The 26,526-nt window shown below is 39.6% G+C and overlaps 1 protein-coding gene, 1 long non-coding RNA gene and 1 other non-coding gene across 3 annotated transcripts in view; all 3 read left to right on the forward strand.

Annotated features, from left to right (window-relative positions):
* The window catches only part of LOC132858974 (uncharacterized), a 54,977-nt gene extending 31,531 nt beyond the window's left edge, over positions 1-23,446 (forward strand). Inside the window, exons 4-5 of the long non-coding RNA XR_009649684.1 lie at positions 18,657-18,810; positions 23,404-23,446. This is a non-coding gene — a long non-coding RNA (uncharacterized LOC132858974). The remainder of the gene's footprint in view (positions 1-18,656; positions 18,811-23,403) is intronic.
* Positions 3,106-3,969, forward strand: LOC132859417 (C-type lectin lectoxin-Lio2-like). Its single transcript, XM_060890170.1, has 2 exons — positions 3,106-3,460; positions 3,869-3,969. Exons 1-2 carry the CDS (start codon positions 3,106-3,108, stop codon positions 3,967-3,969), a joined length of 456 nt encoding a protein of 151 aa, XP_060746153.1.
* Positions 14,712-14,783, forward strand: trnap-ugg (transfer RNA proline (anticodon UGG)). Its single transcript has one exon. It is a non-coding gene; the product is annotated as a tRNA-Pro (tRNA).
* Positions 23,447-26,526: the final 3,080 nt, after the last annotated feature.

The following is a 26,526-nucleotide window of genomic DNA, read 5'->3' on the forward strand; positions in this document are numbered from 1 at the left end:
TATGTGAAAACATACTTGGCAATAAAGACCTTTCTGTTTCTGATTCTGATTCTGATGTTGCAAGAATTTTGCCTCAGGACTTACGAGTCAGCACAAAATTGGGTTTTTGGACTGTTGGTGGCGCTAGATGGTTTGAGCTAGACACACCAAAGTTGCTACAGTAACTTCTAAGACTGGTCTCTACATGTGTGCCAAATTTCATAACTTTCCTACGTATGGTTCTATGGGCTGCCATTGACTTCAATGCGGAAGAGGAATAATAATAATAATAATAAATATAACTGCAAGCAGCGATACCGGTGTCAAGCCGATCAGATGCGGTCAGAACATGTCGCTGATGAACCATACCAAGTTTTGTAGCGATATGGCATTGCATTTGTAAAATGTGTGTGTGTGTGAGTGTCTGTGTGTGTGTGTGTGCGTGTGTGTGAGTGCGTGTGTGTGTGAGTGTGAGTGTGTGTGTGTGTGTGACTGTGTGAGTGTGAGTGTGTGTGTGAGTGTGTGTGTGAGTGTGTGAGTGAGTGAGTGTGTGTGTGTATGTGTGTAAATGTGTGTGTCAGTGTGTGAGTGTGTTCCTCGTATGTGAAAACATACTTGACAATAAAGTGTGTGTGTGTGAGTGTGTGTGTGTCTGTGTGTGTGTGTGTGAGTGTGAGTTTGTGTGAGAGTGTGTAAATGTGTATGTGAGTGTGTGTGTGAGTGTGTGTCTGTGTGAGTGTCTGTGTGAGTATGTGTGTAAATGTGTGTGTCTGTGTGTGTGTGTATGTGTGAGTGTCTGTGTGTCTGTGTGTGTGTGTGTGAGAGTGTGAGTGTGTGTGTGAGTGTCTGTGTGAGTGTGTGTGTGTGTGAGTGTGTGTGTGAGTGTCTGTGCGTGTCTGTGTGTGTGTCTGTGTGTGTGTGAGAGTGTGTGTGTGTGTGAGTATGTGAGTGTGCGAGTGTGAGTAAGTGTGCGAGTGTGAGTAAGTGTGTGTGTGTGTAAATGTGTGTGTAAGTGTGTGTGTGTGTCCCTCATAAAGACCTTTCTGATTCTGGTTCTGATTTTGCAAGAATTTTGCCTAAACATACTTGGCAATAAAGACCTTTGTGATTCTGATTCTGATTCTGATGTTGCAAGAATTTTGCCTCTAGGCCTTACGATTCAGCACAAAATTGGGTGTTTGGACTGTTGGTGGCGCTAGACGGTTTGAGATAGACACACCAAAGTTGCTACAGTAACTTCTAAGACTGGCCTCTACATGTGTGCCAAATTTCATAACTTTCCTACGTACGGTTCTATGGGCTGCCATTGACTTCATTGGCGGAAGACGGAAGAATAATAATAATAAGAAGAAGAAAACTAACGATAACAATAGGTGTCTACGCCCCTTCGGGGCTTGACCCCTAATAATAATAATAAGAAAACTAACGATAACAATAGGTGTCTATGCCCCTTCGGGGCTTGACCCCTAATAAGAAGAAGAAGAAGAAGTAGAAGAAGAAGAAGAAAACTAACGATAACAATAGGTGCCTACGCCCCTTCGGGGCTTGACCCCTAATAATAATAATAATAAGAAAACTAACGAAAACAATAGGTGTCTACGCCCCTTCGGGGCTTGACCCCTAATAATAAGAAAACTAAAGATAACAATAGGTGTCTACGCCCCTTCGGGGCTTGACCCCTAAATATAGCTGCAAGCACCGATGCCGGGGTCAAGCCAATCAAATGCGTTCAGAACATGTCGCCGATGAACCATACCAAGTTTCGTAGCGATATGGCATTGCATTGGTAAAATACTGAACTTAACGTGAAAATTCAAAATGTGTGTGTGTAAGTGTGTGTAGGTGTGAGTTTTTGTGCAAGTGTGTGTGTAAGTGTGAGTGTGTGTGAGTGAGTGTGTGTGTAAGTGTGAGTGTGTGAGTAAGTGTGAGTGTGTGTAAGTGTGAGTGTGTGTAATTGTTTGTGTAAGTGTGTGTGTGTGTAAGTGTGTGTATGTGTGTGTGTAAGTGTGTGTGAGTGAGTCTGTAAGTGTGTGTGAGTGAGTGTGTGATTCAGTGAGGGTGTTTGTATGTGAGTGAGTGTGTGAGTATGTGAGTGTGCAAGTGTGAGTAAGTGTGCGAGTGTGAGTAAGTGTGCGAGTGTGAGTTTGTGTGTGTAAGTGTGAGTGTGTGTGAGTGTAAGTGTGTGTGAGTGTAAGTGTGTGTGTAAGTGTGTGTGTGTAAGTGTGTGCGAGTGTGAGTGTGTGAGTGAGTGTGTGTGAGTGAGTGTGTAACTGTGAGTGTGTGTGTGAGTGTGTATGTGAGTGTGTGTATGTGAGTGTGCAAGTGTGAGAGAATATTCATTATTAGCGACTATAATCATTTCGACTACAATTATATATATATATCTGCAATAATAATTATTTGATGTATTTATATTTGTTTGATATATTTATATTGTATAAACTGTTTACATCTGGGCTACTGGAATTTTTAGCACTTACTGAAATAATTCCATATAATTATAATGTTATACAACTAAATATAATTTAAAATAAATATAATTTAATGAGAACCTATTGAACTATAAGTAATAGATCCTGTGTCTCTCTTTACCTGGTCTCTTTACACTTTACTAGCTCACTGCAACCCAGAAGCACATTAGATTAATCAGTAACAGAGTGAAGAGGTGCTGATCCTTTCCCCTCATTCATGCTGCTTTGTGTCCGACCACACAATTATAACATTTGTATTAAATAATGAAAGCATTATTTAGACACACAATAAGGTTTTTATTCACATTTATGTTATCTGTTTTAAGTTTAAAAAAACACACACAACTTAAAACATTTAAGTTTTCTGCTCCGGTCTGATTGACGTTGTGCTTTTGCCATGCTTTTTTTGGCCTCACCCCACTGCCATGTGCTTACTGACTATCCAAAATATGCATAGTGTTAAAATGGCACTGTCTGTTCAGCAACACTGCGGTGGTAACAGGAGTACCGCTAATTCATCTTTTAAAGGTGGCGGTGCATTCTCCGCCGTCACAGTGTATATACAGTATGGGGGGTTAAATTCCTATCTTTTCAAACAGAATATAAAGAATATACTCAAAATCTAACTACAATGTAATCTGACAATGTTTATCATATGCATTTCACAGCTAATTTCAGTGGTGCTTCCAGGTTCATCGGAATCTCTGGTCCTTATCTGACCTGGCTTGATGCTCAGGCTTACTGCCGAACACATCACACAGACTTGGCCAGCTCTCTTAACAGCTCAGATAACAACTACCTATGGAAGCTGAGGGACATCCAAGGTGATTCCTGGATTGGGCTCTACAGAGACACCTGGAAGTGGTTAGATGGAACCATCGCTTCAAACCTACCATGGGCTTCTGGACAACCAGATAATTATTTTGGCAATGAGAACTGTGCAATGCAAATTAGCAAAGTCTTTCATGATTATTACTGCAGCTACCAGCCCTATTTCTACGGTCACACCAGTGAGTCTTTTGTTCTCTTTCTGTTGATTGTAATATCAAGTCAATGGAGATGTCAAAGAATTCTAATATGTATGGGATGTTTTGACATGTTGTGTGTGTGTTTGTGTGTGTGTCTGTGTGTGAATTTCACAGTTCCACCAGTGAGGGAGCAGCAGCTTGTGAGACTGCAGGTGAAGTCTGATGGCAGTGTGTTAGATCCTGCTGTACAGTCATCTATTTTAGACCAGGTGAGTCTCTGTAAAATTTTAAAACGTCCTTGTTATTATTTCTCACTGCACTGTCTCTTTACTGTTGTTATTTGTTTTATTCCTTCTCACTTGCTTTTGGTTTATGAATTTGTACCTTTTCAGAGACATATATTTCTTTTCCTTTAAGATTAAATAATTAATTTTTGCTTCTGATCTTCAGATGAAGCAGAAACTGGAAGAACATGGCATGTTGGAGAACACCACTGTGACCTGGAGGGTGCAGCCAGATGGAAACATCTTCCGCAAGAAAAACAAAGATGACCTGTAACGTATAAATCAGGGATGTCAAATTCAATAATACTACTTCTTAGAGCTTCAAAGCTGTAATTGAAATCTTGTTGTGTTTTTTTTTTGCTTGTTTTACATGTTTAATATATTCTTTTAACTAACACCAATAACCTCTAGGCTCAGAAAATAGAATAGGTATTTCTATGGGAAAAAGAAGAGCAAATAGAAACTTTTCACATAGCACATGTGCTTCTGTTTTTAGACTTGAGTGTGATTTACAAAAATATGTCATTTTATGGTAACTTCCTTCAGATGGCTACACTATGGATCTGCTGTAGAATCTGGATAGAGTGAAGATGTTCAGCAGTAGAGCACTATGGGCTTTTTCACTTTTATTTTTCATGCATGCCAAATATTTGAGACTATGGGCTGGATTTAGTGTGTAGTGTTTGGAAAATGTGTTTTAAATGCAGATATGCAGAGAGAGAGAAGATATAGAATGTGATAGAACTTTCTAACAAATTAAGTTTAACAGTCAAATGCTGCAACTATTGTAATTTATTTTTTTTATTATTATTATATAGCAGCCACTTACTGCTATTTCCTTTATTTACAGCCATTAAGAATATACATATTATAAATAATAAAAAAATAAAAATAAACACTTCTGTCACTTCTTTGTAGACATTATATAATTGAGCTTCTTTCTGTCTGTAATTCAGTATTGAATATTTATATTTATCCATGCTGAACTGGAGGTGTTACAGATCCAAACACCAGATTTATTTAGTTACTAAAAATATACATCCAGGTAATGAAAATAATATGTACAGTTTTTCACTGATTTAATCTAGTATTTAATTTGTAGCTTTGCTTTGTCCACAACTGTATAATAGAGATGAGCCGGATACTCGGCTGAAATGAGTATCCGGTACGAATAAAGCACTTCTGCTGAGTACGAGTATTATACGAGTAATACGAGTCAATATCTGTGTTCGGATTGAATGAAAATCATCATTGGGTAGCTGATTGTGTCAGCGTTCTGTGATAGGCTAGTCACAGCGCACAGCTAATAGAAAGAAGACTGAAGCCCGTCTAACTGGCGGGGGCCCACCACCACCTCCCCTCACCCCATCTGAGGAGCTGATGGACGGATTGTATTATTGGACCCCTCCAGAAAGAACACAGTATGTCACAGTTGTAAGTGATTTGTTGTCAGGTACCTTTAGTTGCTTTTAGGTTTTTTTTTTTTTTTTTGCCAGATAATGTATACTTGAATATTTCTCCTGTAGGATGAAGATGATGATGACGATGAAGAGATCACATCTGCTGTGACAGAAGTGGACAATGCTGGTAGATCCACTGAGGTATGATGCATACCATTATAATGTATGGCCCCTTTTTGTATTAGAGTAACAAACTGTCATTGTCCTTTCACAGTACATACCTAGGGATTTGCCCACAGATGAGGGTCCTTCAACCTCAGCACACAATCTAAGCAGGGTAAGAATTTGTGTCCAGGTGTCCATATTTGAATTTTATTGTCTGACTAAACAATCTCATTCATTACATTTTTTCCACCTTCCTAGTTGCCAGCAAAGGAGCTGTATAAGGTCAATCTTCAAAAACAAATAAGAAAAAGTGACATGGACCTGAGATGGACCTTATACAGCTTCAAATGGAAGAGAAAAGGCTCCTCATTAAAAAAAGCAGCACTTGAAATTGAATTACTGGAGCAGGGGCTTAAGGTGAGAACTTGTCTGAATATTAATCTGTTGCATGTTAAAAGTGTTGTGTGAGTGTGTGTGTACACACACATATATACACACACACACACACACATATATACACACACACACACACACACATATATATATACACACACACACATATATACACACACACACACATATACACACACACACATATACACACACACACACACACACATATATACACACACACACACACACTAACCCTAACCCTAACCCTGGCCATTTTGCCTCGACATTGGTAGTGATTTGGGTTGCCTAACATATTACCTAGTTAGTGGAAAAAGTAATGACTTTAAGAAGGGGAAAAAATTAAGTTGTTACCTGCACATTGATACTATGAATAGATTTCCTATTAACATAGTCTCCCTCATTTATTGGTGGAGCTTTAATAGGAATGTGAGTGCCATCAATGCACCCAGTTACATTTGGAAACCCTGAAACAAAGTTATGGAAGTATGAGTGCGCATAATGAATACATGTATAAATATAAATAATATGACTAAATATTAAATATGCATCATAGATTTTACTACAAAGGACAAACCTGCTACTCTGTGGAATTCATCTTTAATAACAAGCAGAGGTTTATGGCCAGGGAACTGCACAAACATGGGTAAGAACTGTTTAAGTGCCAGACATACTGTACGAACGGCTCTACACACAGTTGCCTTTCCCACATGCTCTGAATCGCCCACACTGTACAAAAAATGGCCAGACGCAAAAACCTTAGTGCTATGCACAGAATATTTTCTGTGCTAAGCGCAGAAACGCGGTTTGTCACATTTGCGCTATGCCGTTTTAAAAGACGTGTTAAATAAACTAACGAATCTTTTGAAAAACGATAACGCTCTGGAACGAAGTTACACTGAAACACATCCTGCTCCCAAGCAGGTTATCTTCAGAGAGTCAGTTGCTATAGTTACATACATACCCAGAAAGTTACCTCATTTTTGGGACCAAAAGTTGAGGTATGTCACATGACCTGCTTTCTGGAATACTGATGGCCTGCTTTCTGATGAACTCCTTCACTTCCTGTCTGTGCTGAAATCTGAGGAACATGGGGCAGAATTTGTTTTTGGTGAAATAAGGACTCTGGAGTCTGTGTGAATGTTAAAATAAAATGGAAATCAGTCTGCAACACAGTCTGCATAAACAAAGGCTAGGTCTATGGAACACGAGCACAGACTAAACAAACATGGAATAAACATTAACATGACATGGATCAAACAATCAACAATAAACACTAGACCAAGTCCAAGTGCTTTACAGATTAAATAGTGTCAGAGACATGGTTCAGTTTCCGGAGCTTCAGTGTCCAGAGACATGGTTCATGTAATGACGAGTCGTAAGACTGAGGATCCATTTGCAGCTTTAATAGACAATCTTGTAAACAACAGGCAGAGTTCGATACTGGTAAACATGACAGCGTAGGTAAGGCAAAGAGGTGGTCAGAATAACAGGCAAAAGGTCAAGGCAGGCAGAAAACAGTCGTGAGGCAAAATACAGAAACAGATCAAAAACCAGAAACAGGAATAACTAGAAAACGCTCAGAATGACAGCCGTAGCAAATCAAGACTTCGCACTGGAGTCAAGTTCAAGTTTGCCTTAAATAGACACTGGGTAATTGGCTGCAGGTGGCGGTGCAATCAGTCCTGACATGTGGCTTATGGGAAATGTAGTCTAGAAGTGTTAATACTCCAGGGACGGTTCCCTCTGTTGGCGATCGGAGGACGAGACAGGTGCTTCCATCATGACAGAGGCCCCCCTGCGTGCGGCTCCCGAAGCGAGGGTGTGTGCGACGCTGGGGTCTTCCATGAGGCTGAGGGGCCGGTTTGTCTGGGTGATTGCGATGGAATTCAGTGGTGAGTGACGGGTCAAGGATGTCCCCCGCCTCTACCCAAGAGCGTTCTTCCGCACCGTACCCCTCCCAGTCGGCCAGATATTCAAGATGCCCACCCCGGCTTCTGGAATCCAGTAGGCTGCGGACCTTGTACACCTCCTCGCCGTCAACCAGGAGGGGTGATGGACCTGCTGGATTAGCTGTCTCCTCTCGTTCCCCTCTCGGACCCTCAGCCGGTTTTAGTAGAGAGACATGAAAGGTGGGGGCAATGCCAGTCGATATGACATGGGATTAATCCGCCTGATGATTTTAAAAGGGCCCACATACCTAGGACTGAGTTTTTTGCAAGGGAGGCAGAGCCGAATGTCTCTGGTGGAAAGCCAGACCCGCTGACTGGGCCGATAATCCGGATGCGGTCTGCGGTGTCTGTCAGCCTGGGATTTCTGTCTCCTGACGGCTCTTTGAAGTTGGCGATGCGCCTTGGTCCAGGTCTCCTCGCTCCTCCAGAACCAATCATCCACAGCTGGCAGATCTGAGGGTTCACCGGACCATGGGAATAGAGGCGGTTGATACACGAGTATGCACTGGAATGGTGTGATGCCGGTGGCCGGTTTAATGAGGGAATTCTGAGCATATTCCGCCCACATGAGATACCTGTTCCAATCCGTCTGGTTGGTTTGACAGTATGAGCGGAGGAATTCGAGTGAGTTAATGGTTCATGCGTTCGGTTTGCCCGTTGGCTTGTGGATGATATCCCGAGGTGAGACTGATATTAATGTTCAGTTGTTTAAAGAAGGCCGACCAGACTCGTGACGTGAATTGGGGACCTCGGTCGGAGACAATGTCTTCAGGTAAGCCGAAAAACCGGAACACAAAGTTGCAAAGGGCTTCGGTGGTTTCAAATGCGTGGGGAGTTTTGGCAGAGGAATTAGGCAGCATGGGACAGGTAGAGGCTGTAACAGTCTGGCAGGGAGTTGGTGAGAGGCTTTCGAAGTATTACATATGGTGCAGTTCTTAACGAAGTTTCGTGCGTCTTCAGATAACTTCGGCCACCAGAATTTTTTCTGTGCGAGGTGCACGGTCCCCGAGATGCCGGGGTGGCCAGAGCTGGGTGTGGCGTGAAGTAGTCCCAGGACAGCCGTGCGTAGGTCTTCGGGTACGTAGGTTTTTGAGGGAGGACAATTTGCGGCTTTAATAGACAATCTCATACAACAACAGGCAGAGTTCGATACCGGTAAACACGACAGCGTAGGTAAGGCAAAGACGTGGTCAGAATAACAGGCAAAAGGTCAGGGCAGGCAGAAAACAGTCATGAGGCAAAACACAGTAACAGATCAAAAACCAGAAACAGAAATAACTAGAAAACGCTCAGAATGACAGCCGTAGCAAATCAAGACTTCACACTGGAGTCAAGTTCAAGTTTGCCTTAAGTTCAACTTTGCCTAGGCACTGGGTAATTGGCCGCAGGTGGCGGTGCAATCAGTCCCGGCATGTGGCTTATGGGAAATGTAGTCCGGAAGTGTTAATACTCCGGGGATAATACTCCGAGGACAAGACAGGTGCTTCCATCATGACAGTTCAAGTGTTTGTGATGTGACTTGGTGTGTGGTGTGAATGTGTGCAGTGGTTGATGGCTGCTGTAATCCCTCACTGCTTTTGGCCCTAACCTGACACCTGATGATGATGTAAACTTGATTAGATAATCATTTACAAAGGTGCACAAATAAATCACTTGGTATTTGATACTTACACAATTTTATTTACGGTTGAGATTTTATTTATATCAGCTAGCTGATTCTGATTCTGATTCTGATGTTGAAAGAATTTTGCCTCTAGGCCTTACGAGTCAGCACAAAATTGGGTTTTGGACTGTTGGTGGTGCTAGAGGGCTTTTTTTAAAAAGGGCTGTTTTAGTGATTTTTCTGTTATAGCACCACCAAGTGTCCAATCGCCACGGTTTTTGAACTGTAACCTAACTGTAAGTTTGACCTCTTTCACATGTGTCCCAAGTTTGGTGTTGATAGCTCATTTAGTTCTTGAGTTATTGACATTTTAGTAAAACTGGCTCCTCACAGTCCAAACGTTTTGGGGCCCCTTAGGGACCCTGAATCAAAATTTCGACTTTTTTTCCATAATTATTGACAATGAGAGTCCAGAGAATATTACTGCACTGGATTGGTCTCGATCAGGCGAAAAACCTAGGACTAGTTAGCAAAAGTAGGTTTCAGACAAAATGCGCTATAGCGAAAATATTTAATGGCAGAAATGAAATCGAAGATATACGTTTTTTAAGTAATGAGCAAAGGATTCCAATGATATAAAGCACTTGAGATTTGGACATACAGTTTGGGAGTTATGGGCACAAATGCGTTGAGGGGCGCTGATGCGCCCCAAATTGGCCGATTTCACTGAGTCCTTGGCCCTGAGTAACTGGGACCAGTACTACCATCTGACCAAGTTTGAGCTCTCTAGGCCTTACGGTTTGGGCTGCACGATCGTTTCTAGGGCGGAATAATAATAACAATAATTAAAGCTGCAAGCAGGATTTCCCGGGTTCAAGCGTTTAAGCCTTTAGGGAGTTTAAGGCCTTAAAGGATTTTCACATACACAAAGTGACCCACAAGTTACAGAAGGTGGCACCCGCTCCTAACCTAGTGTCTCTAATACAGAAAAGCTTACCAACGTGTTGCACAATATATGTCATGTGAAGTACTCACCTGTCCAGTTTTCCCTAAAATAAACAAAGTCATATCCATAAAGCGAAGAAACACAAGCATCCAGATGCAGAACGAGTGACCCGCAAGTCACATACACAAAGTGACCAGCAAGTCACATACACAAAGTGACCCTCATGTCACATACACAAAGTGACCCTCAAGTCACATACACAAAATAACTAAGAAATTGGGATACATGAACAGTCTGACATACTAAAACCGAATGAACAACGATAGAGCCCTCTAATTGAAGCTGAATGTGCTTGGAGGAGAGCACTAATTCTAGAACACTGAGAGCACTGATTCTAGAACTGTGTTCGGACTGTGATGTCACACAGGATAATGAAGATTGACAGGAGATGTCCAATGGTAGGGATCTGAAAAGATAGATAGTGGAGCAAAGAGAGAGAGAGAGAACAAGAACAAACAATCGCCGCGGTTTTTGAACTGTGACCTCAGTTTGACCTCTTTCACATGTGTCCCAAGTTTGGTGTTGATAGCTCATTTAGTTCTTGAGTTATTGGCCCTGAGTAACTGTGACCAGTACTACCATCTGACCAAGTTTGAGCTCTCTAGGCCTTATGGTTTGGGCTGCACGATCATTTCTAGGGCGGAATAATAATAATAATAATAATAATAATAATAATAATAATAATAATAATAATAATAATTAAAGCTGCAAGCAGCATTTCCCGGGTTCAAGCGTTTAAGGCCTTTGGATTGACATGACAATATATGTCATGTCATGCTACATATGTCATGCTACAGAGAGTGCCACAATATATGTCATGTGAAGTACTCACCCGTCCAGTTTTCCCTAAAATAAACAAAGTCATATCCATTAGAGATGAGCCGGATACTTGGCTGAAACGAGTATCCTGTACGGATAAAGCACTTCTGCCGAGTACGAATATTATACGAGTAATACGAGTCAATATCTGTGCTCGGATTGAATGAAAATCATCATTGGCTAGCTGATTGTGTCAGCGTTCTGTGATAAGGCTAGTCACAGCGCCCCTCCCCTACAGTGATAGGCTAGTCACAGCGCCCCTCCCCTACAGTGATAGGCTAGTCACCGCGCCCCTCCCCTACAGTGATAGGCTAGTCACAGCGCCCCTCCCCTACAGTGATAGGCTAGTCACAGCGCCCCTCCCCTATACACATACAGATGTATTGTGTTGCTGTGTCTCGCTCTGCTCACTCACAGTCACACACAGAACAGCTCTCTGTCTCTCCCTCAGTCACTCGGGTTCGCGGGTCTTTTCCGTTAACGTTTAGGGTTTCTTCAGCTTTTTACTTCGTGTTGTAACGTTAATAATACGTACTTACTAACCAGTAGAGTTCTGGTAAACGTGGGTTCGTTCAGACGTGGTGCTTGCTTGGTAGAATGCGACTCGCATTGCGTCTCTGCCTGTCGGAGATTTTTTTCTTTTTTAAACCTTCAGCTGTCTCTAACCAGTAACCAGACACCGAGTGTCTGACACGTTTTTGCTGTATTTCATAAAAACATAAAGGTAGTAAGCTAGTGTTATAAGTATTACAAATTAATTATTACTGGTTAAAGCCCCGCCATTTCAAGACAAGCCCCGCCTACTTCCGGGTTAGGCCCCACCCACTCCGAGTCAGAATCAGAATCTTTGCCTTACGAGTCAGAACAAAATTGGGTTTTTGGACTGTTGGTGGCGCCAGAGGGCTTTTTTTTTTAAATGGCTGTTTTTAGTGATTTTTCGGTTATAGCACCGCCAAGTGGTCAATCGCCGCGGTTTTTGAACTGTGATTTCAGTTTGACCTCTTTCACATGTGTCCCAGGTTTGGTGTTGATAGCTCATTTAGTTCTTGAGTTATTGACATTTTAGTAAAACTGGCTCCTCACAGTCCAAACGTTTTGGGGCCCCTTAAGGAAACTGAATCAGAATTTCGACTTTTTTTCGAAAATTATTGTCATTGAGACTCCAGAGAATATTACTGCACTGGATTGGTCTTGATCAGGCGAAAAACCTAGGACTAGTTAGCAAAAGTAGGTTTCGGATAAAATGCGCTATAGTGAAAAAAATGGCAGAAATGAAATTGGAGATATACGTATAAGTCATGAGCCAAGTTGATATAATAGTTGATATAACCAATGATATAAAGCACTTGAGATTTGGACATAGGGGTTTTAGGGGTTTAGGGGTTATGGGGACAAACACGTTTTGGGGCGCTGAAGCCAAATTGTCCGATTCCGCTGAGATTTTGGCCCTGAGTAACTGTGACCAGTACTATCATCTGACCAAGTTTGAGCTCTCTAGACCTTACGGTTTGGGCTGCACGATCGTTTCTAGGGCGGAATAATAATAATAATAATAATAATAATAATAATAATAATAATAATAAAAATCCTAACAAAAACAATAGGTTTCCAGCGCTTCGCGCTTGAACCCTAATAATAAAAATCAGAGCAAATACAATAGTGTTCCAGCGCTTCGCGCTTGAACCCTAATTAAAGCTGCAGGCAGCATTTCCCGGGTTCAAGCGTTTAAGGCCTTTAGGGAGTTTAAGGCCTTAAAGGATTTTCACATACACAAAGTGACCCGCAAGTTACAGAGGGTGGCACCCGCTCCTAACCTAGTGTCTCTAATACAGAAAAGCTTACCAATGTGTTGCACAATATATGTCATGTGAAGTACTCACCTGTCCAGTTTTCCCTAAAATAAACAAAGTCATATCCATAAAGCAAAGAAACACAAGCATCCAGATGCAGAAAATTTCAACTTTTTTTCAATAATTATTGACATTGAGACTCCAGAGAATATTACTGGACTGGATTGGTCTCGATCAGGCGAAAAACCTAGGACTAGTTCGCAAAAGTAGGTTTCGGACAAAATGCACTATAGCGAAAAAATGTAATGGCGGAAATGAAATCGGAGACATATGTTTTTTAAGTCATGAGCCAAGGATTCCAAGGATATAAAGCACTTGAGATTTGGACATACGGTTTAGCTGTTATGAAACAACGGCTAATAACTACAGTGAGTGGTTTCACTTATTTTATAGTTTAGGACCACTCCACCACCATAACCTTAAAGAGACCATAAATTGGTTATGACCTGAATACTATACTACAATTAAGCTTGATGAGTTGTTAATGGGCCATCAAACTAATCTAAGATTTTCCATTCTCACTTATTCCACGCCCCTACTGACACTGTGAGATCTCTGTAGATAAATACAGTCCAAGATGCTTTTTAATTATGTTATTTTTGTTGTATTTTGGTAGCCTATTAGATTAGATTACACGCCAGGAAAAAGCTTGTGCTTTGTATTAACCATTTGTTGATTATGTAAAACTTTCCATTTATCGCTGTAAATTTAACCCTCTGAGGTCTAAGGGTATTTTTAGGGCCTGGAGAAGTTTTGTCATACCCTGACTTTTGTGCTTTTTTCAGTTGCTTATTAAGATATAAATGGCTAAAGTCTAATATCACTGTAATCAACACAAACTGGACTACAATAATATGTGAGCAGCATGTATGTACATGATTGTGTTTTTGAGAAATCAATGTTTATGTATGGTTAGTGAAAAATGAAAGATTTGAAATCACTTGAATAAGGCCATAAAACACATACAGAACATTTGTTCACAAGACCTTTGAGAACTGGATCTTGTAGCCTAGAGTTTTTGTTTCAAAATTATGTGAAAATCATCTTGTTTACTCGCTCACAGAAAATAATATATTGATTTCAATTTTCTAAGACATTTTTTGTTTGTAAAGGGCCTTTTGTTTGTACTTCCTCGTGCAAACTTTAAGAAAAAAAATAAGCGATTTAGAACGTATCTGACTGACTGCTATGATGTTACAGACGTAATTGGTGAATTCCACTCCACACAACTTCATGTGACAGCTAAACAGCAAAGTTAGACCTTCAGCAAGTCAAACAGAAGAGACATGCTTTTACTTGGAAAAAAGGCTGCAGTGAAATATCTTATTGCATGCCGCTATGAAGTCCGCACCCTAAGAACTAGCCGCACAAAAATATAGCAAAAATGATTCACTATAAAAGTAGACAATGCAGCATGCAGGTATGCAATGGTTCAAAAGTGATAAAAACAGGAGCACACTGATGCCGGTCTGTTTATCACAGAATGCACATTGCAGGGGAATAAAAATCATTAGGAACCCTGATCCAGCAGAAAAACACAGAGTATCTTGCAAATAGATGAGTATAATGTATACTCAGAGTTCTTGAAATTTCATTCTGGCTTCAATTTTGTTCTTTGTGCACGTCAGCAAGGACGTTTCTTGGTGATGTTTCCTTTCCTACAGATTAAAGGTAACAAATTTATTGCAATAGTAGTGCACTGAACAGTTTAACGTTAACCCACAGAACAGAACTGACATATGGTTTCAGGATCCAGTTAACTTCCATACAGTATGTGCACAACATAAAACTGAGCACTGTTCCGGCTCGTTGGTCTAGGGGTATGATTCTCGCTTTGGGTGCAAGAGGTCCCGGGTTCAAATCCTGGATGAGCCCTTCCCCTTACTATTGAAAGACCGTTCGATTAGGTAGTGGATTCTTTCTTCTCACGTCAGCCAAGTTTCTTGCTGTATGGTGTCAGGAGCTTCTTACTCGGTTCTCGATTGGCCACTTGTATCTCGAGGGGTCCAAAGAGGTTCAGAATTCTATTGAATTTTAGTGCCATAACCTTTGGTCGTTGGATTGTAGTCTATTGCAGGACACCACGCTAACACTCATTCACACCTAGGGACAATCCAGTCAAATCAGCTAGTGACATGTTTTAGGGACATGTAGAAGATGTGCAAAACTACACACAGGAAATAACGTGCATGAAATCAAAGCAGGGACACCAAAGCTATGTGAAGGATATTCTTATCTCATAGATTAATTGGCTGCTTAATCTGATATCTTTGTTAACTACAGCTAATGTAACAGCAAAAATATATGCCAAAAATGATTCACCAAATAAGTAGAAACTGCAGCAGGCAGGTCAGCAAAGTTTCAACAGAGATAGAAACAGGAGTACACTGATTCCAGTCTGTTTATCACAGAGGCAGTGTTTCTGCAAATGCATGTTGTGGGGAAAAAAATATTTGCAACCCTCATCCATTAGAAAAACACAGAGTATCTTGCAGATAGATAAAGAGTCCAAAGTAAACTCAGAGTTTCTGCCACTTAATATGGGCTTGATTTGTGTTCTATGCACAAGTTCGTAAGAACTTGGTCATGTCTAATTTCCAACAGATTGGAGTTATTGAAATTATTGCAAAAATAAGTGATCTGAAAGGTTTAGCCTAAACCCAGAGAACAGGACAGAAATGTTTGCAGGATTTGTGAAATTCACGACATGCACACCAGAGTCCAAAGTAAACTCAGAGTTTCTGCCACTTAATATGGGCTTGATTTGTGTTCTATGCGCAAGTCCTTAAGAACTTGGTCATGTCTCCTTTCCAAGAGATTGGTGTTAATGAAATTGCTACAAAAGTAGTGATCTGCATAACCTCTTCTAATGTTGGGGCGCATCTAATTGTTCAGCCATGGTGGGGTCAACAGTAGGCACTGCCAAATCTTTGAGAAAAGAAGCCAAATCAGAATAATGCTGATTATCCAGCTACAGATTCAGACTTATACAGAGATAAATAATAAGTTTTAAATACATTATTTATTTCCTTAGGCTCAGAAACCATTTTGCCAGCCTTGTCTTTAATTTGAGGAATCAAACGGGAAGCAGCCTGGCGCTTTAACTGGTGGGCCAAGAGCCTACTAGATTTATCACCATGCTCATAATAAATTGCGTGGGAAGTTTTCAAGTCGTTTCTTTTGAATGCTGGGAGTTGGATTATCAGCCATTTGCTTGTCTAAATCATAACTGTTTGTAATCAGATCCTGAAGCTTAGCTTTCGGTCTTTATTGGAATTGACAGAATACGAAATAATTTGTCTGCGCATATACGCTTTAAGAGATTCCCACTACAATGAAGATGAGACAGCATCACTATTGAAGACTATATATTCATCTGTTGCAGACAAGGTAAAAACATTAAATGCCTCGTCTGACAACAACAAAGAATTGAACCTCCAGGGTGAGGAAAAACGTGACTGGCCCACAAATTTGATATTAACACCAAGTGGTGCATGGTCAGAAATAACAGTTTAGGGATTAGGGAATTGTCAATAAAAAAATAATCAATACGTGAAAAAGACTGGTGCACCTGAGAGTAAAAGGAATATGTCCTGGCACTAGGGTTATAAAATCTCCAAGGGTCTACAAACCCATTTTTACTTATAAAATCCGAAATGGATTTGGACATAGAAGACTGGGTCAGGGTTCGAGGGTTTGAACGATCTAAGGCGGGGTCAATAACACAATTCATATCACCAGCCAGTATTAAAAGATGGGTGTCAAGGAAAGGGAGGATACCCCACAACTTGTCTGTAAAACCAAAATTATCAAAATTCGGAGCATATACATTGACCAACAATACAGGGTTATTACAAAGAGTGTCAACAACTATTAGATATCTCCCATTCTTGTCAGCCACTATCTTTGAAGGAGTAAACTGAACTCTTTTATTGATCAGAATAGCCACCCCTCTGGCTATAGAATCAAACGTCAAGTGAAACACGTTTCCCACCCATGGACATCCGAGTCTAACATGGTCCCTGTCCTGCAAATGGGAAGTGTGAAAATAAGTGTGAAAATATTTTGCACCGATTAGTGGGGCTATTCAAGCCTTTCACATTCCAACTCAAAAATCGAATACCAGTCGAATCACCACACTTTTGACCTTGAGTGCTGGCCATAGCTAACAGACTTTAGTTTGGAAGTAGGCTACACATTTAAACAGGTCATTAATCCCACCCTCATAAAAAGAAAAGGGAAAAAAGCACAGGCACATGCGCTGAGTTAAATAAAACAGAAAGTTATAATTACACTCACTCTGTTGGGCCAACCAAATTTGCAAATAAACAATATGCAACCCTCATATAATCAGTCTATTTTGTAATTTTGCTAATAAACGCCTTAGCTACAGCTGGTGAAGCGAAGTTGCACTGCGCTCCCTTGTGTATGATGCGTAACTTGGCTGGATGGAGGATGCCGAACCGGACTCCTTCGATGTCCCGTAGCTGGCGTCGAACCTCATTAAAAGCCGTGCGGGCTCGTGCTCTTTTAGCGGTGTAGTCAGGGAAGACGGAGATGGTCATGTTGTGTAGTTTAATCCGCTGTAGCTCCCTGGCTTTCTTGAGGATATTCGCACAGTCTGTATAATAGTGGAGCCTTGCTACTATCGCGTGCAGACGTTCGCCGGCTTGGGTTTGGGAGCCAGGGTCCGGTGAGCACGATCCACAATCGGTTCCTTCTCAAGTGTGAATGCCTCCATCAAGAGTTTTGACACATACTCTGTGGATAAATTATTTGGAGTATCCTCCAGCACACCGACAATACGAATATTGTTGCGGTGTGACCTAGATTCTAAATCATCACATTTGCTCTCCAATTTAACCAGTTCTCCAGACATGTACTCCACCTTAGCAGGGAGAGTGGCTATGTCATCGATGCAAGTGGAGAGGGACTACTCCATCTCTGACACTGTGCTGCATAGCGGAAATATTGGAGGAAAGAACGGTTTTCAGTGCTAGCAGCTCAGATTTAATCGAGGAGAGGTTGTCACCTAACGCTGCGTGAAGTTCAGCTTTAAATATTGCTGGAATTTCTTCACGTTTTTCTTCAATTTTCTTCACAATTTCTTCATTTTGATGTTTTAAAATGTATTTTGCTTAAGAAGGTGACATAACTGTTTACTTGGATCCATAGTCAGCTCATGAATTGGCTAAAATGTCAATCGATATTGTAGTCACATTGAAAAGGGGGTTTAAATTCCAGTTGCTTAAATTACTTCAGGAGATCTGAGGCTTTATTGATGAATAATCACAATCACAATACCTTCTTCTGAGGTGAAGACATGCAAACATAATGACACAAGGTAGAACCCAGGGAGGTAGTGAGCAGTTATAACGAGCTGAATTTGCTCGCTGATTTCAAGGTTTTTGAAATAAACGTTTTCCCTTTTTTAACGTGACTGAGAGCTGATGTTACTCTAACTATGATCAAATTATTAGCATTGGATGTTCAGACTTCTATTTACATATCTGAAAGGTAACTATTTACACACTTGATGTCCTGCAGTGTGTGTGTGTGTGTGTGTGTGTGTGTGTGTGTGTTATGTGTGTATGTGTTATTCCTGTAATTTTACTACATATATAAAGTATATGGATGTCATAAAGTATGTTGTGTATGATGCCAGAGAATGCAAACTGATAGATTTTAAATTAGTTGGTTTTTTTTTCTTTCTTTCTTGTTCTTCTTAATATTCTTTTACATTCCCAGGTTAATAATCTAGACCCAGAACTGAAGAACCTGTTTGACATGTGTGGTATTTCTGAAGTCCATCTAAAGGACAAGGAAACGTCAAAAGCTATATATGATTTTATTCAGAAAAAAGGAGGAGTGGAGGCTGTAAAGAACGAGTTTCGTAGACAAGGTAGGAGTGTGTCTATATCTTTGTGTGCCTTTTAAGCATAAAATTCTTTACCTTTACTTAATATAATGGTACTTTTCAGATCCTTAATGGTAACAGTATGGTAGAGATTATATAAGAGGGTTATATTTTGTTTGCTAAACTGTTTTGCTTTTATCTCCAAATCCAGACCTCCATGGGTTCATAAACTTGATTTTCATTGATAAATTTTGTGTGATTTTGTTGTCAGCACATTCAACTATGTAAAGAACAAAGTATGTAATAAGACTATTTAATTCATTCAGATTTAGGATGTGTTGCTTAAGTGTTCCCTTAATTTTTTGAGCATTATATATATATATATATATATATATATATATATATATATATATATATATATATATATATATATATATATATATAAATAGTATAGTATAGTATATATATATATATATATATATATATATATATATATATATATATATATATATATATATATATAAATATAAATATATATTTGTAGCTTAAAACATTTTATCTGTTCATTCAGAGTGATGTGTTCATCACACCATTAACTTCTATACAGGAAATAACTGGAATACCTACAATTTTATGTTATTGTATTTATACCTAGAATACAATGTTCCTTATTGTTCACATTACATTTAGCACTCAAAAAATAAGTAACTAAATTAATCGGTTATTTCTAAAATATTTAGTCAGTACTAAATATAATATATGTAATATATTGTGTTTGATCTCTGGAAAATTGTCCATAGTCAGGTTTCCCATGTGTCCTGGAAAACCTGGAAATCCTGGAAAATGAGAGAAAACATGAATTGTCATGGAAAAAATCTTGTTGTCCTGGAAAATTAAAAAATGAAACAGTTAACAGTAGTAACAGAAAGCGCTCTGTTCAGGGATGCTGAGTTTAGACAGGTTTTTTGCTATGCTGTTTATTTGATGTCGGTAACATGGGACTCTCCGCACTCAAGAGTCATGAACGAGGACAAGGCTATGTAAAAATTGCTACACAAATGAAAAAGGAGACAAAAATTACACATTTTTTCAGGGAAATGACTTCTGAAGACAGAGGACAGGAAATTTGCAGACAATCTAGCAAAGACCTACAAGCAACCACTGTAGATGTTGCAAGTGGCAATCAGGAAAGCACAGCTTTTCAAGTATCCAAAACAAATGAAGAGGCAACATGCTCAGGCCCACAAAGCAACTCAACACCGTCAAAGTTCTTTTCCAGCCAAGCTGTGCTTGAAGCCGAGATTCATTGGGTAATCAAAATGGTCAGGTCACACTACTCATTCAACTCCAGCTCTGATGTGTCAGTCATTTTTAATCAAATGTTCCCAGACCGTGGTATTGCCAAACGGTTTTCATGTGGTGCAACAAAATCTGCTTACCTTTTATAATTTGGATTGTGCCCATATTTCAAAGAGAAGTTGATCAAAGATGTCAGGAAGGCAAAATGCTATGTAGTGTCATTTGACGAATGCTTGAATAAAGTGACAGATGGAGCAGATGGATATAATTGTCCGTTACTGCTGTGATCGTGAAGAGAAAGTAGCTGTGTGCTATTTTGATTCAGAGTTTATGGGACATACTCAGGCAGAGAAGCTTTTGGAGAAAATTAAGAAAACCCTCTCACCACTTGATCCCAATAAACTCCTACAAATCTCAATGGATGGCCCTATGGTCAATTGGAAATTCCTAAAGATGTTACAAGAAGACAAAAGGCAATCAGACCCTTCTGCATCAAAGTTGCTGCATTTGGGAAGCTGTGCTTTGCATGTTGTGCATGGAAGCTTTCAAGGTGGAGAGAAAGAAACAGGTTGGAAGGTGGGGGATGTACTGAGGGCTCTTTGGCAGTTGTTTCATGACTCCCCGGCCAGACGTCCGCATTTTATTGAGATGACTAAAACATGAGCATTTCCTTTAAAGTTCTGTGCTCATCGATGGGTAGAAGACATGGCAGTTGCAAAGAGAGCAATCGAAATTTGGCCCGCAGTGCAGATGTACATCAACAGCCATAGGAAACTTCCGAAAAGTAAAGTTCCATCATCAGCATCATACTGCACAGTAAAGGAGGCTACTGCAGACCATCTTTTTTGTAGCTAATTTGTTGCTAGACAGCTGAAGCCATTTTTGGAAAAATTCCAGACAGACGCTCCAATGGTTCCTTTTTTAGCAAAGGAGCTCCAGTCAACCACGAGAGGCTTGCTGTCAAGCTATATCAAAAGGGAAGAACTGGAAAAGTTAAAGACACCTCTCCAACTGCTAAAACTAGATCCACAAGACAAAGCAAACCATGTACCACTTAAACAGCTTGACACTGGATTTGGTACGAAGCAAGCTTTAGAAAAGGCATCTGAAAACATCCAGGACCATCCTCTAAAAATTCAGCAGTTTAAGAAAGAATGTATCTACTTCCTTTCCATGACTTGCAAGAAAATGATGGAGAGAAGTTCCTTAATGTTCAAATGGAGAAAGTTCAAGAGAAATGTTTCAGAAACTCTTACAAAATTTGCTTAATGCTGGTTGGACCACTGCACCTCAATGTGATGAGATTCTTGCACAGTACAAAATATTTTCAATAGACATCAACACACACCATAAAGCAGAATTCCAACATTTTGCTTACACTTCCAGGCTGGACAGGTTTCTTGGAAATCTTATCAGTGGCAGACCAGAATATACAGCCTTGTGGGACCTGATTAAACATCTGCTTACACTATCTCATGGACAAGGGGCAGTGGAACGAGGACACTCTATCAACAAAGATATGCTTGTTGAAAACCTTAAAGAGAGGTCTCTGGTAGCACTGCGCATGGTCCAGGATGCAGTGGCTGAACACCCAATGGATGAAGTCCTGCCAAGAGATCTCATACTACACTGCAAAGGAGCAAGGATGAGATATGTACAGTACTTGGAGGATGAAAAGAAAAAGAAAGTTGAAACTGCCAATGAGAGGAAAAGAAAAGACCTGCAGCAAGAAATTGCAAATGTCAATGCAAAATGACAAAAAATAATGCTTAGCATAGAAACCATGCAAAAAGAGGCAGATGAAATGGCAATCAGGGCAGAGACAAAGCATGACTTCACCTTACTGTCAAAATCAAATGCCTATCGAAAAAGTGTCACAGAGAAAAGTGAGGAGTTAGCAGCTCTAGAACAAAGATTGGAAAACATGAAAGAGAGTTTGAAGCAACTACACTAAAAAGTTCAAAAGGATACTGTTATTGGAGCTTAATGCAGTGAATGTTTTGGACAGACAATTAAATGTTGTTTATTCCTTATGGGAATGCTTCTGCAGTTCTTTTTCATTTTTTTTTTTTTTTTTTTTTTTGAGAATGCAGTTGGGGGAAGAAGGAAGGGAAAGTTTAACAAGAAGGGCCTTGGCAGTTGTTATAATGTGCTCATTATAATAAAGTGAAGAGTTTAACTTCAGAAACTCTGTGTGTGTGTATCTGGTGTTTTTCTAATTTTATAGTTAAGTAATAGCCATAAAGTGTACGTTGTTTTTAAGACTTCTGGAGAGAAGAACATATTACTTTAGGCCGTGAATCTGTGATCCTTGTCTTTTTTTCTTAAATTTGAAATGTCCTGGAAAAGTCCTGGTAAATGATCTCTGAAAAAGAGTGGGAACCCTGGTAGTGTGTGAGTGCGTGAGTGAATGAGAGTGTATGTGTGCCCTGCGATGGGTTGGCACTCTGTCCAGGGTGTATCCTGCCTTGATGCCTGATGACGCCTGAGATAGGCACAGGCTCCCCGTGACCCGAGAAGTTCGGATAAGCGGTAGAAAATGAATGAATGAATGAATGAATGAATATTATGACTGTTTTAAAAGTTATAAACTGTAAAGTCTGTATATAAATCTTAAAAATCTTAAAAAGATGAATAGATCCCCAACCCTCAAAGTCTCCTGAACTTGGAGGATGTGCACCAGATGTTGGGATGACTGTTGGACATGTAGTATAATCAGTGTTGTATAAAGTACTAGAAAACAATACTTGAGTAACACAAGTATCGTACTAGAAAAAGACTTTGGTAGAAGTGAAAGTTGCCTTTTAGAATATTACTCAAGTAAAAGTCTTAAAATATCTGATATTTACTGTACTTAAGTATCAAAAGTACTTTTCTGATATTTAATGTACTTAAGTATTTGAAGTAAAAGTAAAAAGTAAAATTTCAGTTATTTTCGGTAGGCATAAGAGTCGCTTCATCCGGTAGGAATCTTTCATTCCAATGTACAGAAACATTTCTTGCAAATACGGCCACGGGTGTATAACGTTATCTTCTTGCACCCTGAGCAGTGATTCGCCAAACCTGCCTTATTGCAGTCGCACACATTTCTGCTGATTTTATTTTGTAGTAACGAGTAACGAAGATGCTTAGCGGAAATATAGCGGAGTAAAAGTATACATTTTATCTAGGAAATGTAGTGGAGTAAAAGTGAAAGTTGACATAAATTTAAATAGCGAAGTAAAGTACAGATACGTGAAATTTCTACTTAAGTACAGTAACGAAGTATTTGTACTCTGTTACATTACAACACTGAGTATAATACTAGGAGCCTGATCTTTGTGTATTTTTTTCTGTCAGGCATGTTGGACATGAAGGCTGGGATCCTAACACAGGATTTGATGTAAGTATTTATAAATCTTTATTTTTATTTTTTTGTCCATGAGTCATTATATTAATGTTCTACTTTCTGCAGTAAACTTTTATACTGACTGGGTAGCTGTTCAGGAGATGTGAAGTTCCATAAACACATAATCAGACACATAAAATAGTTATAACTTTATTTTAATATGTTTTTTGTGTTTTTTCTATACCTCTAATTTATTTCTGTGTACAGTGAGTTCATTAGCATTTGATCCTCCAGTCTAACTAAAACAATTTTTCCACAGATGATGATGATGACAATGACGACTTTGAGGACGAGGAAGAGTGGGAAGAATAACAGCCCTTTCTCCCTTCAGCTGAACACACTAAAGTGACATTAAACTGTTTTCTGTCTCTAATTTGTACTTTGATTGCCGTGTAAATGATTCTAAGAGAAATTCTTTACTTTCTCTTCATCTGAACTTGTCTGTGCATCTGAAAAGGCTTGCCGTGTTTTATTTTACTCAATGTTTCTTTTTCTTTGTTTCGTTTCCTTTCTGGTATTTTCTTTTGCTCCATCTTTTACAGACAAGAAGTCAGAGGAACAAAGTTGGAACAGTGTTTCCAGCTTCTACTAGACACATAAACACTATTTTCATACAGCGTTCTTTTGTACCTCACATTTTCTATATACAGATTCTAGTGTGGTGTCATTATTTCGTAAAAGTTTGAATTGTATATTTTTACATACATTAAAGAGGAAATCTATTATGTGAACCGAGAGAAATATCAGAGATATGCAAAATAACATTATCATGCTTGAGGATCTATTGCACCATCAGTTACTATAGCAATTGTACTTTATGGTTCTGGTTCTCTTTCCTTTTTTTTTAATTGACCTGAGACCCAGTTATATTTTATTTCTGATATTCTGAGAATTGTTGGTTTATTTTAGTCAACTCGGTAAGCGTATATTTAAAAATCAACTAAATGCAAACTCAGCCTTAAAGCTTTCATTTTATCACACTAATGACAGATAAGCCGTGATGCTTTACTAATTTCTCATTGAGATCCGTCATTAAACTGACTACAGGCTAAATGCAATCTTTTTACCTTTTGATTTGTGTTTGTATCAGGAAACAGTGGAAATTGGATGTGTTGAGATGAGATATATTAAATTGTGCACTCAGATAAATGTCAATATTTATAGTGTCTGTCAATCTTGATTCCTGTGCTGCTCAAGAATCCTTCATTTTGTCACATATCCGTTTCCAAGGTTTCTATACACAGGATTTGGACAATAAAACAGAAACACATTTTTTTACACTGTAAGCATTTATTAGTAGCTTAGGGCCTCCTTTTGCAGCCAATATGACACCAATATATCTTGAGAAAGACAGATGGAATTCCTGTGCAGTGGCCAGAGAGATTTGTATCCATTCCTCTTGCAGAACAGTAGCTGGGTCACTACTTTATAGTGGAGAAATAAGTTTCCTGACGAGTGCTTCTCCAAATTGGCTCAAAAATATTTAAATCTGGTGACTGAGCAGGCCATAGGAGATGTTCATCAAGTTGTGGTCTATTATCATCCAGATACATGGCACCACTGATATGATGACGGCGATATGATGGCGATATGATGGCGATATGATGGCAGTAGCACGCAGCGGCCTCTCCGGATTCAATACGGTGCTATTTACGTTTTTTTTTTTTTCTTTTAAGTTTTTATTTACGGTTTTTAGCCTGACTACTGCTACTACATGGATGCCAGAGACAGCGGTGTTCATGTATACAACCACCAGGACCTAATAAAGTACAGAAATCGTGTAACAAACAACCTGCATGAAGATGTACTGGATAGACTACGTGACCTCGGCTAGGCTTGGCTTAAAACAAACCCTAGCCGCCCGGCTCTCCTGTCCATTCTACTAGCCAACGTTCGCTCCCTGGACAATAAACTGGACTTCATCCGACTCGTGTGTGTGTTTATATCAACACAGAATGGTGCAAGAACTCTGTGCTTATCTCTACTTACTGCTCATCGTCAGTGGAGTTTGTGACTTTTAGATAGCAATTACGTTTGGGCCACATGTGGGTATTATCTGGCACATATGGCCTAGATGTGGCGTGGCTATACAGATACAGTATGGGCCAAATGGTGGGAAATGCTCTCTTGGTTCACAACTCATTTTAAGGTATGTGGCCCAGATAACAACGAACACATGAGAACTATATGTGGTTGTGCTATGGCACACAGTGAGAAACACCGACTTGTGGTAAATATTTGGCTTATACGTGGAAAAACACAGGAATCCTGAAATCAAGTGCGGCAGACATCCGCTGTTCCACACCTCAGGTTGCTATGCATCTTCCATCCTATTGGTAGAGTGAGACTACGGCGCGAATTCTACTTCTACTGAGGCAGCGGGCAGCATTTCTGCTTTCCTCACTACTGTGTAGGCTACGTTCAGGTAAGTGATTGGCACTTTACATTCATATCATTGAAATATGCAACATTATGTGTCAATATTGCATGTTATTAAGCGTTTAGTTATTAGTTTAATTGAGGAAGGGGTCAAATTAGCTAATATTTTCCTCAGTTTAACAATACAGTTTAATGTACGCTAGGGGTCTGCTGGTTTGCCGTTTTAAATTCCGATGTTTTTGGCTATAAATCAACAGCACTTATGTAAAGTTGGCCACATATTTACAGATTGGAGTTTCCCGAGTCAATAACTCCTGAGCTAAACGCTGTTACTACACAAATAACACCTCTTTTTTATCATAGTAATGTAGAGACGCAGCTACAACCCAATGTTCCTCAAAATCAGCTTTCCTCCGTGGTGGACAAAATACACAAGTCTCTATGTGCGAACCAAGGGACCGTCTGCAAAGTGCAAAACCCGAAAAGCGAATACTAAAAACAGTCAACTTGGGAGAAATGTCTTTTCTTTTTTTTTTTTATAATTTTTATGTTTTTTTTTTATATGAAAATATTTCCCCCAAAAGTAAAACACATTTCCCCCAAATAAGTGTTGTAGTATAACTATCAGGACACCAGTGATGTGTGAGCTGGTGACAGTACAGTGTATTACAGTGATGTGTGAGCTGGTGACAGTA

This window comes from Tachysurus vachellii, chromosome 16, assembly GCF_030014155.1.
Source record: "Tachysurus vachellii isolate PV-2020 chromosome 16, HZAU_Pvac_v1, whole genome shotgun sequence".
Taxonomy (NCBI): domain Eukaryota; kingdom Metazoa; phylum Chordata; class Actinopteri; order Siluriformes; family Bagridae; genus Tachysurus; species Tachysurus vachellii.